The sequence below is a fragment of the Phyllostomus hastatus genome, unplaced genomic scaffold, assembly GCF_019186645.2.
Source record: "Phyllostomus hastatus isolate PE091 unplaced genomic scaffold, TTU_PhHast_1.1 phas_scaffold_760, whole genome shotgun sequence".
NCBI lineage: Eukaryota > Metazoa > Chordata > Mammalia > Chiroptera > Phyllostomidae > Phyllostomus > Phyllostomus hastatus.
The window spans coordinates 352,620-367,388 of NW_025334040.1; the positions used below are offsets into that span (position 1 = coordinate 352,620).

General features: G+C 48.6%; 1 gene segment (V, D, J or C); it reads right to left on the reverse strand.

Annotated features, from left to right (window-relative positions):
* Positions 1-13,932: 13,932 nt before the first annotated feature.
* On the reverse strand, positions 13,933-14,485 carry LOC123810828. The segment is given in 2 exon segments: positions 13,933-14,255; positions 14,359-14,485. Coding segments are annotated over 2 exon segments (369 nt in total).
* Between the last annotated feature and the right edge of the window lie 284 nt (positions 14,486-14,769).

A 14,769-nucleotide genomic window follows, 5' to 3' on the forward strand; every position in this document is an offset into this window, starting at 1 on the left:
CACAGAGTCAGCCGGCGCACCTCTCATTATAACTCCTACCGCGTGTGGGGGTGGGGCTGTCATGAAAATGCGCTCCACCCCCAGGGGTGTTCAGCACTGTGGTCACAGCTACTGAGCTGTTCCACATAAGTGACCACGTAGTAGTGGGACCCAGGGCCTATAGGACCATTTCACAGCTGAGCCTGCTTTCCCAGGCACTGCCCACAGCCCCCTCTAGTGTCCATAGTGAAAATATCACCAATGGACAGATGAACTCCTGCAGGACTTTCCGTGTTTGCAACCCCTCTTTCCTCCCGTCTGGGGCTTTTAGTCATCTCCGTAGGTCAGATGAAGTGCCTGTGATTCCTCAGGCAGAAACTGGATGGAGGAATTTGGGCAAGGGGAGGCCTGAATGAATTACTGTCTCTCTTTTTGCTCCATACATCATATGCTTCTATATTGAGGAGAAAGGCTAAGGTCTTGGATTCTCCTGCTGCCTTGGCTCAGGTTCTTTTGGAACGCACCCAATAGTGTGGATGCCTTGCCACATAGGTAGCTGACTGCCCCTGGTCAGGGGCTTGGTCTTGGTCTCTCCCAGACCCTAGCAGCCTTTCTTTCTTTCTTTCTTTCTTTCTTTCTTTCTTTCTTTCTTTCTTTCTTTCTTTCTTTCTTTCTTTCTTTCTTTCTTTCTTTCTTTCTTTCTTTCTTTCTTTCTTTCTTTCTTTCTTTCTTTCTTTCTTTCTTTCTTTCTTTCTTTCTTTCTTTCTTTCTTTCTTTCTTTCTTTCTTTCTTCCTTCCTTCCTTCCTTCCTTCCTTCCTTCCTTCCTTCCTTCCTTCCTTCCTTTCTTTCTTTCTTTCTTTCTTTCTTTCTTTCTTTCTTTCTTTCTTTCTCTCTCTCTCTCTCTCTTTTTTTCTTTCTTTCTTTCTTTCTTTTCTTTCACCACTGCTCTGGAAAACTAGAAGACCATAGTGGGGTTTTTCTCCCAGGGCTTGCCAGCTTGCCAAATACTTGCGCTGTGTGTGTGTGTGTGTGTGTGTGTGTGTGTGTGTATCTCTGTCAGTGGGTCATAGGACTCACGTGTCTACACTGTGTGCTTGAGAGCACTCGCCTGCTCTGGGCTACCTTAAACCTCAGTGTCACCTGGTAATCTGGTGGAGCAGTATTTCCGAAAGTGGAACATGGGCTTCCAGAAGCTGAAGGCCAACCAAGTGCATAGCTCCCCACCGAGGGTGGGCACTGTGGGACGCAATAATTTTTCCTGCTCTAGAGGGCGTGTCCTGTCATGTCATAGGCTAATGCTGCCCTAGGTACCTCAGTGGTAGGGCGGGCCTCTAAAACGTCACCAGGTTTGTGTCCTATGTGGCAAAGTCCTAGTAAGTGAAATGCAGTCTAAATGGTAGTACAGAACTTCTGGGAGGCTTTTTAAAAAAGATAGGGTAGCTCTGCTTTTGATATATATGGGTACATACCCAAGGAAAATGAAATAAGCACCTTGAAGTGATATCTATACTCCCATGTTCATTGCAGCATTACTCACAATGAGTGAGATATGGGGACAACCCAAGTGCCCGTTAACAGATTAATGGATAAAGAAAATATGGTATGCATATGCAATGGAATATAATTCAGTTGTGAAAAAGAAGTCCCTGCCCTGCCCCAGTCAGGGCACATGGCTGGGTTCCAGGCTCGGTTTCTGGTCGGGGCAGATACAAGAAGAGGCTGATCAATGTTTCTCTCTCACATCAATGTTTCTCTCCCTGTCTCTCTCCCTCCTCTCTTTCCCTTCTCTCTAAGGTTGATGAATGTATCCTCAGGTGAAGATTAAAAAAGAGAAAGAGAGATATTGCCATTTGCAACAACATGGATGATTTTTTTTATTGTGGTAGGATACACAAAACATTTAATTTGTTTTATTTTTGAAGGTATCCAAAAAGATCATAGACTGGGGAATCCTTAGTGGACTCGTGGACGTGATGGTGCGGTGGCCTGGGTACTCACAGGGAGTCCCCTACCTTCTGGAGCCCTACGTCTTCTTACCACAGACTTTGATGTGCTCCTGCCTCTTGCTCATCTAGTTCAAATAAATCGATGTCGGTAATATAATGTATTACTGTGAGGTTCCGCAGAAAATGCAGAGTGTCCAGTCTTCTTGGGGAAATGTTGGCCAACAGGCAGAGGAGAAACAACCTGGGGGGAACTCTTCGAGTATCCCGTTGTCCATCCCACGCGAGTGTGAATGGCTTCCGATACTCCTCACTGACCACTGAGAGGCATGGAGGGCCCGCACTGGCCAGATCTGAGGCTTGAGGCAGTGTTCATGCATCCCAGCAAGGACGCCACGTTGAGCACACAGCTGCAGTTGGGGTCCTAGTTGTCTGAGTCTGTAATAGCCCACGTTCTTCTGGCAGAGCCCTGGAGTTTCGGTGGTTGCTGTCGGTTTCCATAGCTGAGTAGCCAGATTGGTAGATTAAATGAGGACATGCCGGGGCCCAACCAACTGCATTATTAAGGGTAGCTCTAACTCTGCTATTTTCCCATAATAATATTACTTTGTAAATGTCCATCTTGAAGAAAACGGAGCAAGGCGAAGTCACACAGGCTTTCCCTTGGCCCTCTCAACTGCCCGTACTGTGACTAGTTGGCCTCTTCTCCAGGTCAGTAAATGAGTGTGGAGATTCTGCTGACAGTTATGGGAATTCGTCCCCTGGGTGATTCTACAGACCTGCCACCAGCTGCGCCTCCGCTTCAGCAGACACCCAACATCCCTGCTGTAGTGGGAGGCGTGATAAAGTCTGAGATTCCTGAGTATTGCTGTCACTTGAGTCGTGTGTTCACTAGCACTCCCAATGTTTGGACATTTCCTCCCGCGCGCTGGGTACATTCAATGGTACATTCAACAACCACGGGTCCCTTTAGGGCAGCAATGGGAGAAGCACTACCATATACTTCAGTCAAGGGCTGACTACCTCACTGGTTTCCACCGTACATTTCAGAAGTTTCCGGGTTTGAAAAAGGGGTCAAGTCAATAAACTGGGCAATAAAAAATAACATTTTATTAGCCTGGCTACACTCAGTCCTCTGCACATCCAGTGTTCATAATTTGGCTGTAGAGAGTGACATTGGCTTTGGTGGCTACTGTCTGCCTTGTCCCCAGGAACACCGTGCACTAGTAGCCATGCCCACTGCATTTTGTGTGTTCGTCCTCTCTGATTGCTGCTCTTTGCCCTAATTTTATTCACCTTCTTTCTAATAATAAGAGGCCTCTCTGCCCTCTAATTCTTTGAGATGCTAATATTTCTGTTGATAGCAGAGAGAACATTTCATCAGTGAAATATCCTCCTGTGAGCCCTAGCCTACCAAGAACCACATAGTGGGTGGGGACAAAGGAGCTGATGATGCTGTTTGCACTATGAGTGCACCTGTGATGGCTGAACAACCTGGAAATTAAAGCCCGTCAGGGAGCATGTGAATCTCAGCAGCCACCTGTATTGATGTATAAACCCTCAGATTTCAAGGAGTCCCTGAGGAAATGTTTTGTAACACATGAAGACATGTGCTCTGGACCAAGAAGAGGTAGGGCATGCAGAGATGCACCATTCTCATAGACAGGTGCTGGGAAATAACCTGGGAAAGTGAAATGCCCATCACAGAGAGGGAGGGTAAACGGAAAGTAAAGCCCGTTGGAAGGATGTGGGTGCAGCACAGACCAGCCGTGAGGGTTTTCCTCGCTGCCTCTGCCTGGGTCCCAGTGGGTCCGTGTGGCTGCTCTCAGTATGTGGCCTTACCCAGCAGGAGTCATCCGTTCTTTTTCCTGGGGGTTTCAGGCACCAATCGAGGTCAGAGCCAGGACCCAAGAAACATCAGTTAAGGAGGGAAAGTCCTAGAAATGACATGTGGGAGGAGAGAGAGGAGGAAAGAGCAGGACGGCTTCTGCCGGGACAGGAGGCCTCTGCGTCTGGGATCTGGGGACCGTGTGGTTCTCCTTTAATCAAAGCACTTACCGCTCTGTTGGCAATTTCACTCTGTTTCTTGTCTGGAAATAGCTTCCTGTCTTATTTCACAGCATGCTTATGGATTTAATGTAAAACATTCATGTCGATTTTTTAGGCAGGGAGGTTTTAGAAATGAAGAATCTTAGGTTCAACTCAAGACCCACTGATTCAGAATCCACATTTTACAAGATACCCATGTGATCCCTGTGCATTTTAAAGTTTGAAAGTAACTGACCTAACACATTCATCAAGGCTACGAGTTTGTTTTTAGATATGAATTAATTCCATCTTAACCTCTTCTGCTTACAACCAACTTGTCAGCAAAATTAACTCTCTTTTTTCTTCATTTTTGTGCATTGCAAGTCAAGATTAATGGATGTGGAGCAGGGAGCTTGTTACTAGATATTTCAGGGCTACCAGGGAACACCTGTGCACTGTCCATTCTTACAGGTTAACTTATGTCACTGCTGTTGCTGTGGGGAGGGTCTCCTGTCGGTCCCCAGCCCCCACTGCAGAGGCTGTAACTTTGATCCCTGTCTGTGCACGAAACGCATCGTTGTCTGGGACCGTGTGTTCTGCTCTTTACTGCTCTGGGTCCCCATTGTCTGTCCCTTGTCAGCCTGGTGTGGCCTTGTTTTCTTGTGATTGTCTAATACATTTCAGAAATTAGAGTCTAAATAATTGTCTCCTCAGCAGAACAGAGAAATAAGTTTCTGTCTGGTGATGAGACTGGAGTTTACAGCATCCATGCCCAAATGACTTGACATTTATCCTACATCCTCCACGCAAACTATTGGAGAGGGAAACACATTGGAAGTCCTGATGCTGAGCTGGGACAGTGAGCACTTGGGGTTCTGAGAGCCTCTCCTCCATGGGAGGCTTTACCCAGCCCCGGGGATGCAGGGGCCCCACAGAGCTCTGATCTCTGGGGACAGGGCGACCCAGCTTCTGTAAGGCCTCAGAGCTCAGGGAGCTATCAGGGGAGCCCAGGTTGGCACCAGGAGACACACAGGGCCCTGGGCACGGGCTGCCTGGTTCTCTCAGTCACACAGGATGCACTTCTGTCCTCCTCCCCTCCCAGCCACTGAGTCAGAATTTTGCTTTTTCTAAGAACAGAATTATGTTTGTGTTGGGAAACCAGTGACCCCAAAGCAGATATTTCCTTTTACTCTCTAAGGGGAGACTGAGTCGAGGGCTGGCCCCCCAGCTTTAGAAGCACAAGGGACAGCACAAGCCCCAAACTGAGCTGGTGTTGGCTCAGGGGCAGGGACAGGGCAGTGATGAGTCAGACAGGAGAGGAGGGGGCAGATTTGATCACGTGTCCCCATGGAGCAGGAGCTCTCTGTGGCATTGGGGCTGTGTCCATCTCTCTAAGGATGAGCTTCAGCCTGAGCCCCAGACTGGAGCCCAGAGGTGATCACACAGGTTCTGGTGACAGACCTGGGTCAGGACAATCAAGCTGAATCCCCTGGAAGGTCCCTCTGTGCTGTGTCAGGTAGGAAAGCTCGGGCCCTGCCTGAGGACCCTGGGGACCATTGCTATGGCACTTCCAGTGGATCTGGGGTTCCCTGTGTAGGAGAAGGTGACTTCAAATCTGGGCTCATTGAGAGCTTCCCAGGGGGAGTGACACAGGAAGAAATTGGGGCGCATCTGCTCCTACTCTCTCACCGCCCAGCCCTGACCCTGGAGTATTGGAGAGATACAGGAGGGTGTGGGAGGGTCGGGGGCACAGCAAGTGCCTACAGACTCAGGGATCCACTCCCAGGAGTCCCCATGGTCCTGAGCCGTGTCAGCTGTCAGAGTGTCTTATCCCTGGACACACTTTACCCTGGAGCAGTGATTCTCCAGGGAATGTAGACCATCCTCGATCCTCTTTTGTCTCATTAAGAGGTCTCCTGATCTAAGGCCCCAAATTTCCCCTTGGATAAACCCTCCTCTCCATCAGCTCACACCTGAAGACGCAGGTATCCAGTCACAGGTGTGGGACACTGTGCCTGGAGTTCCTCTCACACCTGTGTCCTCACCCAGCATCTCACCACCCTGTACTGTGTCCCTGGGGCCCAGGGTGCTGAGGCAGCCTTGAACTCAGGGACTGAAAGTGAAGGGATGGGCTCTGCTTTGACCCCCTTTTTGTTCTCCTGACATCAAGCCAGTTCCATATGCCTCTCCTCCCTCAGATGCAGGCAGGTCACGTGGACATGGAGCAGTGTTTTCCCAGGGCTCTAACGTCCTCTATGATTTTGTCACAGTTTCTGTTTCTTTGCTGAGATTTTCTACTGGTTCATTTGTTACAAGTGATTGTCACTCAAATTCTGGCCGACAAATATATAAATACATTTGCAGATGACTGATATTGAGTGTCTGACTTAAACTAAACATGTCTTCATTCATTTAGATCTCCTTCATGTATCTCAGGATAGTGTGTAATCCTCATTTTACATCAACTTTGTTTTTCAGATTGATCTTTAAGTATTTCTTTCTTTTGATGCCATTACAATTTTATTAATTTTATTGTTAATTTAAAAGTTTTCTTGTTAGTTTTTTATGGTTTACTGCTAGTGTGTACACTGGTATTCTTTTCTGCATGCAGCTTTTTTTTTATCTCAAAGCAACAATTAAAGCATTTAGAGAAGAAACATCACTGAGTCTCCCCTGGACTCAGAGTCAGTCATGGCTGGTACCAACCATGGTCCGCACCTGCAGCATCTCCACTGGGAGGTTTCCTCCCTGAGAAGAGCTCTCTGCCCCTGGGACAGGAACAGATGAGACATAATGGCGATGGTGAGTCTCAGTGAGAGATGAGGGAAAGATCAGATTGCTGTTAAGAGGAAGCTCAGGTCCTGTGTACAGAAGAGACAACAGATGTGAGCCCTGCATTAGACTTGGTTTCAGGCAGAGCAGGGGTGAGGTTCCCTGCAGGAGGAGCCCAGGGGGGTTTTAGTCTCACTTCCTATGACTCTGCAGCACTGTGCAGCTATAAGGGCTGCTGTAATACATGCAACAGTAATAGTCCCCCTCGTCCTCAGGTTGGGCCCCCGTGATGGTGAGGACGGCTTTGTTCCCAGAGATGGATCCGGAGAAGCACTCAGGGACCCCAGAGGGCCAGTTGTCTGTGTTGTTGATGAGCGTGCGGGGAGCCTGGCCTGGGGTCTGCGGGAACCATCTGGCGTAGTTACCACTAGACACTGATCAAGAGCTAGAGCCACAGGTGAGTGTGACCGTCCCTCCTGGAGACACAGACAGTGACGGTTCCTGGGTGACCACAGTCTGAGAATCCACACCTAAAACCCACAGGAAAGACATGGGTGTTGTTATAAGAAACAAGATCACCCATAAGACCCTGCTTTGCTGTGTCCCCCAAGAGTGCAGAATCCCCTCCTCTGACCTGAGCTGTAAGCGAGGAGCCGGAGCAGGAGCATCGTCCAGGCCATGGTGGGGACACTCATAGGACATGGCGTCCTCAGGCTCCTGGGGTGGAAAGAGGTGTCCTTGAGGCTTTTTCTTGCCTCCCAGACCCATTAGGAGGAGCATGTGCTTCATGCAAATTACTTTCTTCTGTCCTGTTCTGCCACAGTGTCACTCTGATGTCCCCTGGAGAGATCAAGACAGATTCTGCTACCTCACAACTCCAATGACTGCACAGTGACTAAGGCCCTGATTCTAGGGTGTTCACCTCTGTCACCAAATCAGCTCCTCCTCATCCCTTGTGACCTTAATGCTAAATGTCTTTGTGAATCAGCTGTGGCCTGCACGATGGGATGACTGTGTTTACCTCCTGGCCCCAGCGATCTAGTTCATCTCAAACCTCACTTTGTCCCTTAGATTAGAACACTTCTTCCTTCAGGGAAAACCATTCTTGTCTTATTTGAAGGATGTAGCAGGCATTCCCTCCTCCTACAGGCAGTGCATAGGGAAACCAGAGTTGGTGTCTGGGAGTGGACGGACAGGGTCTCCCCTGATTCAGCCCTGACCCAGCAGCCACAGCAGAGGAGCCAACCACGGCTGAGAGTGGACACAGGGCTACACTGCCCAGTGGGGAGGGCGGCTCTCCTCTGTGCTGAGAAGCTGGCATTTATGTTGAGCAGCTTCCTTTTAACTGAAGATCGTGAGTAGGAAATGTCACAGCATCACTGTGAAGTCCTGAGATACTTCACAACATGAGACATGCAAAGTAGGAAACTATGTCTTATCATCAGAAATAAAAATAACTGTTAATCATGCTTCTGTGTGAACATGATGGAACTTCTAAAAGCTCTGTTTCCCTCTGCATTGGGCTGAGGGGCCGAGGGAGGGAAGGGCGGATGAGGGATCTGGGACGTCAGAGGACGGGCAGGAGGCAGAGCGTCTCCAGCCTTCGGGGAAGACCACACAGTGGGTGCATCAGAGGGAAGTGACATTCTGCCTGGGGGTGTATTCCCAAATTGCTAGTGCAGTCGTCTCTCTCTATATGGCAGTTCACTTTATTGTTTTAAAACCTGAGATGCAGTGAAGCCGCAATAAGTGAACCGCGATATAGCGAGGGATGACTGTACACTTCACTGGTGAGCACCCATATAGAATTTTATGTTGTTAAATTACGTAGGTTTAAGAGTGTAGAAAGTGTTTAAGAGCATATGAAGTGTTTAAAGAGTGTGGGAAAGGTTAATAAGAGAGTGGGAAAGGTTTATAGGAGTGTGGGAAAGGTTTATAAAGCTTTAGAAATTATATAAATAATAAAATAAATATAACGCCGCTACTTCGTGGATTTTGACCTATCTCGGGGGTCTCTGGAATGTAACTCCCACGATAGTTGAGGGATCACTGTAAATTGTGTGTGGAAGAGAACTTGAATGCTCATTTTTCCTTTCCTTTCATATGTGTTTGAGACCTGAGTTCACAGGAGACAAAATACTCACACCGAATTATTTTCCCATTATTCAACTGAATCTGTGATAGTGTAGAAAGATATTTGAAGTGTACACCCATTGTACTTTGAGATTACGAAGAGTGTTAAGACACAAGAAAAGCAGAGAGCTGAATGTGTGATTAATACCAGTCCCATAGGTCACTACACCATCGAAATGAATGAGAAAGGGCAGACCAGGAAGAAATAACAACCTAAACACTGAGAGAAAAAGATGAAGGCCTTTATTACCAGTTTCATCAACAACACACTTGCAAGTATAGCAGCAAATGACCCTGCGTTTTACCACAGGTACAAACTGTCTCAAACTTCCTCTAGAAACCGTGTGTCCCTTTAAGGATTAGGAGCCAGCATGGGATGGAGGGAATGATAGGCTGGGTGTGGGGACTCTCCCAGGACCCCAGGAGCCCCTTCGACACATGAAGGAGGCAGAGCAATGTCCCCTGTGGGTCCTGAGGAACACAGCCTGACTCAGCGAACACTTTCCTTCATGAGGTGCTTTCACCTCTGAGAGACACCCTGGTGCAGGCGGACCTCGGTCTCTTCACAGCTGCTGTCCCCAATTCCAGGTCCATCATAACCCAGAAGGGTGAACATATTCTAGCCTCAGCCCAAATTCTCCCTGTGAATCAAGGGGAAGCTTTCTTAATGAGACATGGGTTCTTTTTGCTCATATGTTGAGTCATTTCTGAAAATATCAGCTATAATGAAAAATGAGATACTTTGGGTAATTCTCCAGTAATTCTTTTGAGTTAAGCTTCTTTGATTTGCTAGAATTAAAACGTTGGTATAGGTGACATTCTCTCTCTCTCTGTGGCAGGGACAGCACTGTGTAATCCAGGACCAGAAGCAGGGCTAGAAGGTGGCAGAACTAATGGCACAACCCAGCAGCTGTGCCCTGATTGCAGGAGGAAAAGGCAGTGCCAGTGCCTCCCCCCACGTATCCTCTCAGAGTCCCTGGGAGCAAACTCCTTCTGCAGTGAGTGAGGACGTGACAGAAGGATCCAGGCCATGGTGGGGAAGCCCCAGAGCTCTGCTGTCTGAGGCCTAACTGTTGACATTGAGACTGTCCCTGCCTAGGCGTCTCCTACCCTGTGCCCAGGGACAACCATAGGGCACGTGTTTTCTTTTTTTCAAGGAAATTTATTTTCATTTTGTGATTGCCCACCTACCTTGTCCTGTGAATCAGGCCTGGACAACGGCTACATGAGGGGAGGAGGTCAAGATATGAAGCATGTGTGTGAGTCAGAGTTGAGTGTCCATGTGGCTCCTGGGGACCAGGTGCAGGACAGTCACACTTCACTGAGGACACTGGCTGCCCAAGTGTGCAAGGGCCTGTAGAGCCTTTTCCCATCCTGCCTGGCCCAGACCCCTCACTCTCGGGCCCAGTCCACCAGCTCCCCCTACTGGTCTGAGAAGGCATATCCTCCAGCTCATCTCACATCCCCAGCTGTCCTGGGAGGGCTCTGCTGTTTGCAGTTGGGTCTTTCTGATGTCACCACCCAGGGCAGTGGAATGAGCAGGTCCCCTCTGTGACTCTGGATGAGCCATTAATTTTTTCAGGTCACTAATGACCTCCATGCAGCTACATGAAATGCTGTGTTCCCAGATGGTAAAGGATTACATGATAGTTGAGTTTCCTTCTGTCAGGCCCCTGGGTCTGTTGCTGGTACATGACCACTCTGAATCACTTTTGAGGTTTAAAGTTCCTCGGGGAGCCCCGTTAGTTCATAGCTGGTTCTATGTGGGTGATTCTTTCAGTGGAAACATGCGGTGTTGTTTTTTCTGTTGTTGTCATTGTGAGGGTTTCCTGCTGGGTCCCCAGCCCCAGGACCAGGCCTTGGCTTTCTCTTCCTGCCTTTGCCATGAGAACGCAGCCCTGGGAGGAGCTCACGCCTCGTGTTCAAGGGTAAGTAAGGATTCTCACTTACCCTTGAGTGTGATGCCGACAATACTTCCTTCTGGCTCTGGAGGTATTTAATATTGTTTTGTCTAATTTTATAAATATTATCAACACAAGAATTGATTAAAAATAACATTATTATGAATGGTATCCCACGCATTTTTAGAGGTCATTTCTCCATTGTGGGATTTAGAAACCCTCATTTTGTATTCTCTAGTATCCATTAGCCCTGATCTAGTTACTTCCAATACTATTTTCTCTTGATTTCTGAGGCACAGTAGGTGGTTAGACAATCAGATCCTCTACAAAGTGTTTCTTGTGATGTTCCCAGTCCCCACGGGGCCCTGTCCCCACTGGGGCAGCATTACTGACCACACTCCCCACCCTGTGCTTCACATCCCAGTGACCCACTGTTCTTAGGGTGCCTCAGGGGTGTGGCCCCACACGTGTCCCCTTCCTCTCTGAACCCCAGGCTGTTCTGCTCCCTCTTGTGGACACATGGCTTTTGGTGCAACAGGGAGACAACTGAGTGAGTGAGTGAGGAGCAGGACGCACCACGCTGATTTCTTCAAACCAGATGAAGGCATTTCAGGACAGTGTCTCAGTGTCTGGAGGGAGTGTGGCCTCCTGAAGCCATGTGACCAGCAGAGAACCCACCCCCTGGAACCCTGCCCTGGGAGGAGGCAGTGGGGGTGACAGAGGATGTGGATGAGCAGGTGTGGAGGCAGGTAACAGAGACTGAACACCTTTCCTTGCACGGCCACAGAATCCTGTGTTTGTGCTGCTCTCTTGCTTTTCCATCGGTTTTTATTTCCCTGCCCTCAGAGCCAGGGCTGCCATGGCGGTCCTGACCCACAATGACACCTCCAGCAGGTTGACTGTGTCCACAGTCAGCCCCGAGTCCCCTGCCTGCCATGTCCAGTGGCTGCTCATGCTGCCCCTCCCCCCTATAGTGTCAGAGGTAGCTCTGTTCTTCAACTGGGGACAAGTAGCCCCTGCAGTGCGTAAGAGCACCCCAAGAACCTTTGTGTGCCCAGCACATAAAACCCCAAGCCTCAGCACCATAACTCAGTAGCAGGTAGCCAGCTGTTCTCCCCGTGAAAAAGTGACAGTTCAGGTGAGTCCCAGTGAGTGGGAATAAAGGGCAGCGATGGTCCTGCGAGTCCCTGTGCTGTCCCACGAGGAGCGTGTTCCCGTGATACCTGTGAAGGGGGCTGTTCACCTTTTGGTGTCTCAGGGCCACACTGGAAGAAGAAGAGTAGTCTAGGGCCACCCATAAATACACAAACACTAAAGACAACTGATCAGCAAAAAAGGGTTCGTGCATACTTTACTTGTTATCCAGTGCTGCAGATAAGCAACACGGTCCTCATATTGTAACCCTATTAGGCAGTGGCTCTTTTCATGACCTTCTACAATCATCTAGCAATGGTAACTGAAGCCACGCATGCATATGTATAGTGAGAGTGAACACACGTTGATTTTACGTGACGTTGTGGCACATAATCACAAAAATCTCCTAAAGTTTTTGGTAAATTTATGATTTTGGGTTGGGCCCCATTCACAGCCATCCTGGGGCACATTTGGCCCGTGGGCCTCACTGTGGAAACCCCTGGTCTGTAACTTGATCACGTCTGCGTGTAGCTCCTTGTCACCTCTTCACAGCAGGCTGGGATTCTGAGTGTAAAATTCATTTTCCACACTTCCACATGATGGAGATGGAACTGAAAAGGATTATTCTCAGCCATTTGGAGCCCAACTGCATGGGACACCCTGTCACCTGCGCTCCCCAGTGACTCACCACTGACGAGTCCAGCCCTGGGGCCACCACTGTCCTCACGGGGCTGCTGCCCTTGCAGCTCTCCCAGAAGAAAGTTAGTATAAATAAATCTTTGCATAACTTCCATTCACATTTTCTCTGGCATTACATTCTTGCAACAGTAGGGTCATATTTAAAATGTAAGAAGCTAACTTTGGTAAAATAATATTAACTAAACTGCAGTTTGGATTTAAATTTCAGTAAATACCGAATATATCCTTTTTCTGTCTATGGCACCAGTTCAGGAATCCAATAATGCGACAAACATTACAGAAAAAATGCACAACCAGTATACATATTCCTAACATACTAGATATAATGCTTTATTCTTTTATTTTGTGTTGCCTCGATAAAAAGTTTTTCCAAGATTTTTCAACAAAGATAAGAACTGTAAATAAAAGGACCATTTCACTCTCTGCTTCTCCCCTCACGGCCCAGTGCGGGGCGCCCTGGGGAACCGGGTTTGGAGACACCACCTGCAGCCCCTCCCCTGTCCCTGCGCCAGGGGAGGCAGCCCCGGGCTGGGAGGAGTGTTTCTGGAAGCCACTGCTAAACAGGAGTCTTCTCAGAGCATCAGTATTCATGTAAGCCCTGGAAATCCTCTCAACTTGTGGTTGTAGTTTTCTATTTAAAAACCAGGAATAAAAGAAACCAAGTCACAGTTTTCATTGATGATCTGAGATTTTAAATCTGTTTCTAAAGGTTCCTGGATTTATGAAGATTGATTTAGGAGAGATTGTGACCTGGATTTTAACTATGTTAAATATCAAAGAGAAATGTCCAGGAATGCTTTTATAATTATAGAGGTAGAGGCAGTTTTCAAACTTTAGTGTTCATAAAAAAGTATAAGTGACTTGTTAAAATACAGATTTTGCTCACAAACACACAGCTCTGACACAGGAGGCCTAGACAGCGGACCAGTATCACCTGCAAGCTCCCTGGGACACTCTCACTTAAATGCTAAATAAAACATTACCCAGTGCACAGGGTGAAATCAATACATGAGAGTAAATCCTGTTAAAGCTCCTGGAACACAGGCAGGACTACAAGGGGCAGTGAGGGCTGTGGGTCTGTCTGATGGTTAATGTGTCTGCACTCAGCCCTCACCCCGTCATGGTTCTAGGGACAGGGGAGGAGAGGAAGCCCATTCTGCCAGGGTCACATGGGACACAAGGGCACACTCTGGAGGAACCTGGAGGAGGCACGTGGAGAGGAGTGACTGGATTGCCTACCCTTTGGTGTGCTGATCATTTCCACCCTCTCTCTTTCCTTCTGTCACTAAAGCTGAGCTATTCTCTGCACAAGAAGAGGTTTTGGTAGCACTTCCCCATGGGGTCACATCACTGTGTGAGTATAACTACCCATATCCAGAGCACAGTAATAGTCGGCCTCGTCCTCAGACTGGGCCCCGGTGATGGTGAGGGTGGCTTTGTTCCCAGAGATGGATCCAGTGAAGCGCTCAGGGACCCCAGAGGGCCGGCTGTTTGTGTTGTAGATGAGCGTGTGGGGAGCCTTGCCTGGGGTCTGCTGGTACCAGCTGGGGTAGTGACTACTACTAGAGACTGACCCAGAACTAAGGCCACAGGTGAATGTGACGGTCCCTCCTGGAGACACAGACAGGGACGGCTCCTGGGTGATGACAGTCTGAGAATCCACACCTAAAATCCACAGGAAAGACATGGGTGTTGTTATAAAAGACAAGATCACCCAGAGACCCTGCTTTGCTGTGTCCCCCAAGAATGCAGAGTCCCTTCCTCTGACCTGAGCTGTAAGCAAAGAGCCCGAGCAGGAGCACCGTCCAGGCCATGGTGGGGACACTCACAGGACACGGCCTCCTCAGGCTCCTGGGGTGCAAGGAGGTGTCCTTGGGGCCTTTTCATGCCTCCCACACCAACTAGGAGGAGCATGTGCTTCATGCAAATCAGTTCCCTCTGTCTTGTCCTGACACAGTGTCACCCTGATGTCCCCTGGGGAGATGTGGAAAGAGACAGATGCTGCTACCTCACAACACCAAAGACTGCGGTGACTAAGGCCCTAAATGTGGAGTGTTGACGTCTGTCACCAAATGAGTTCCTCCTCTTCCTTCGTGAACATAATGCTAACTGTCTTTGTGAGTCGTCTGTGGCCTCCACAATGAGATGACTGTGTTTACCTCTGGCCACAACAATTAAG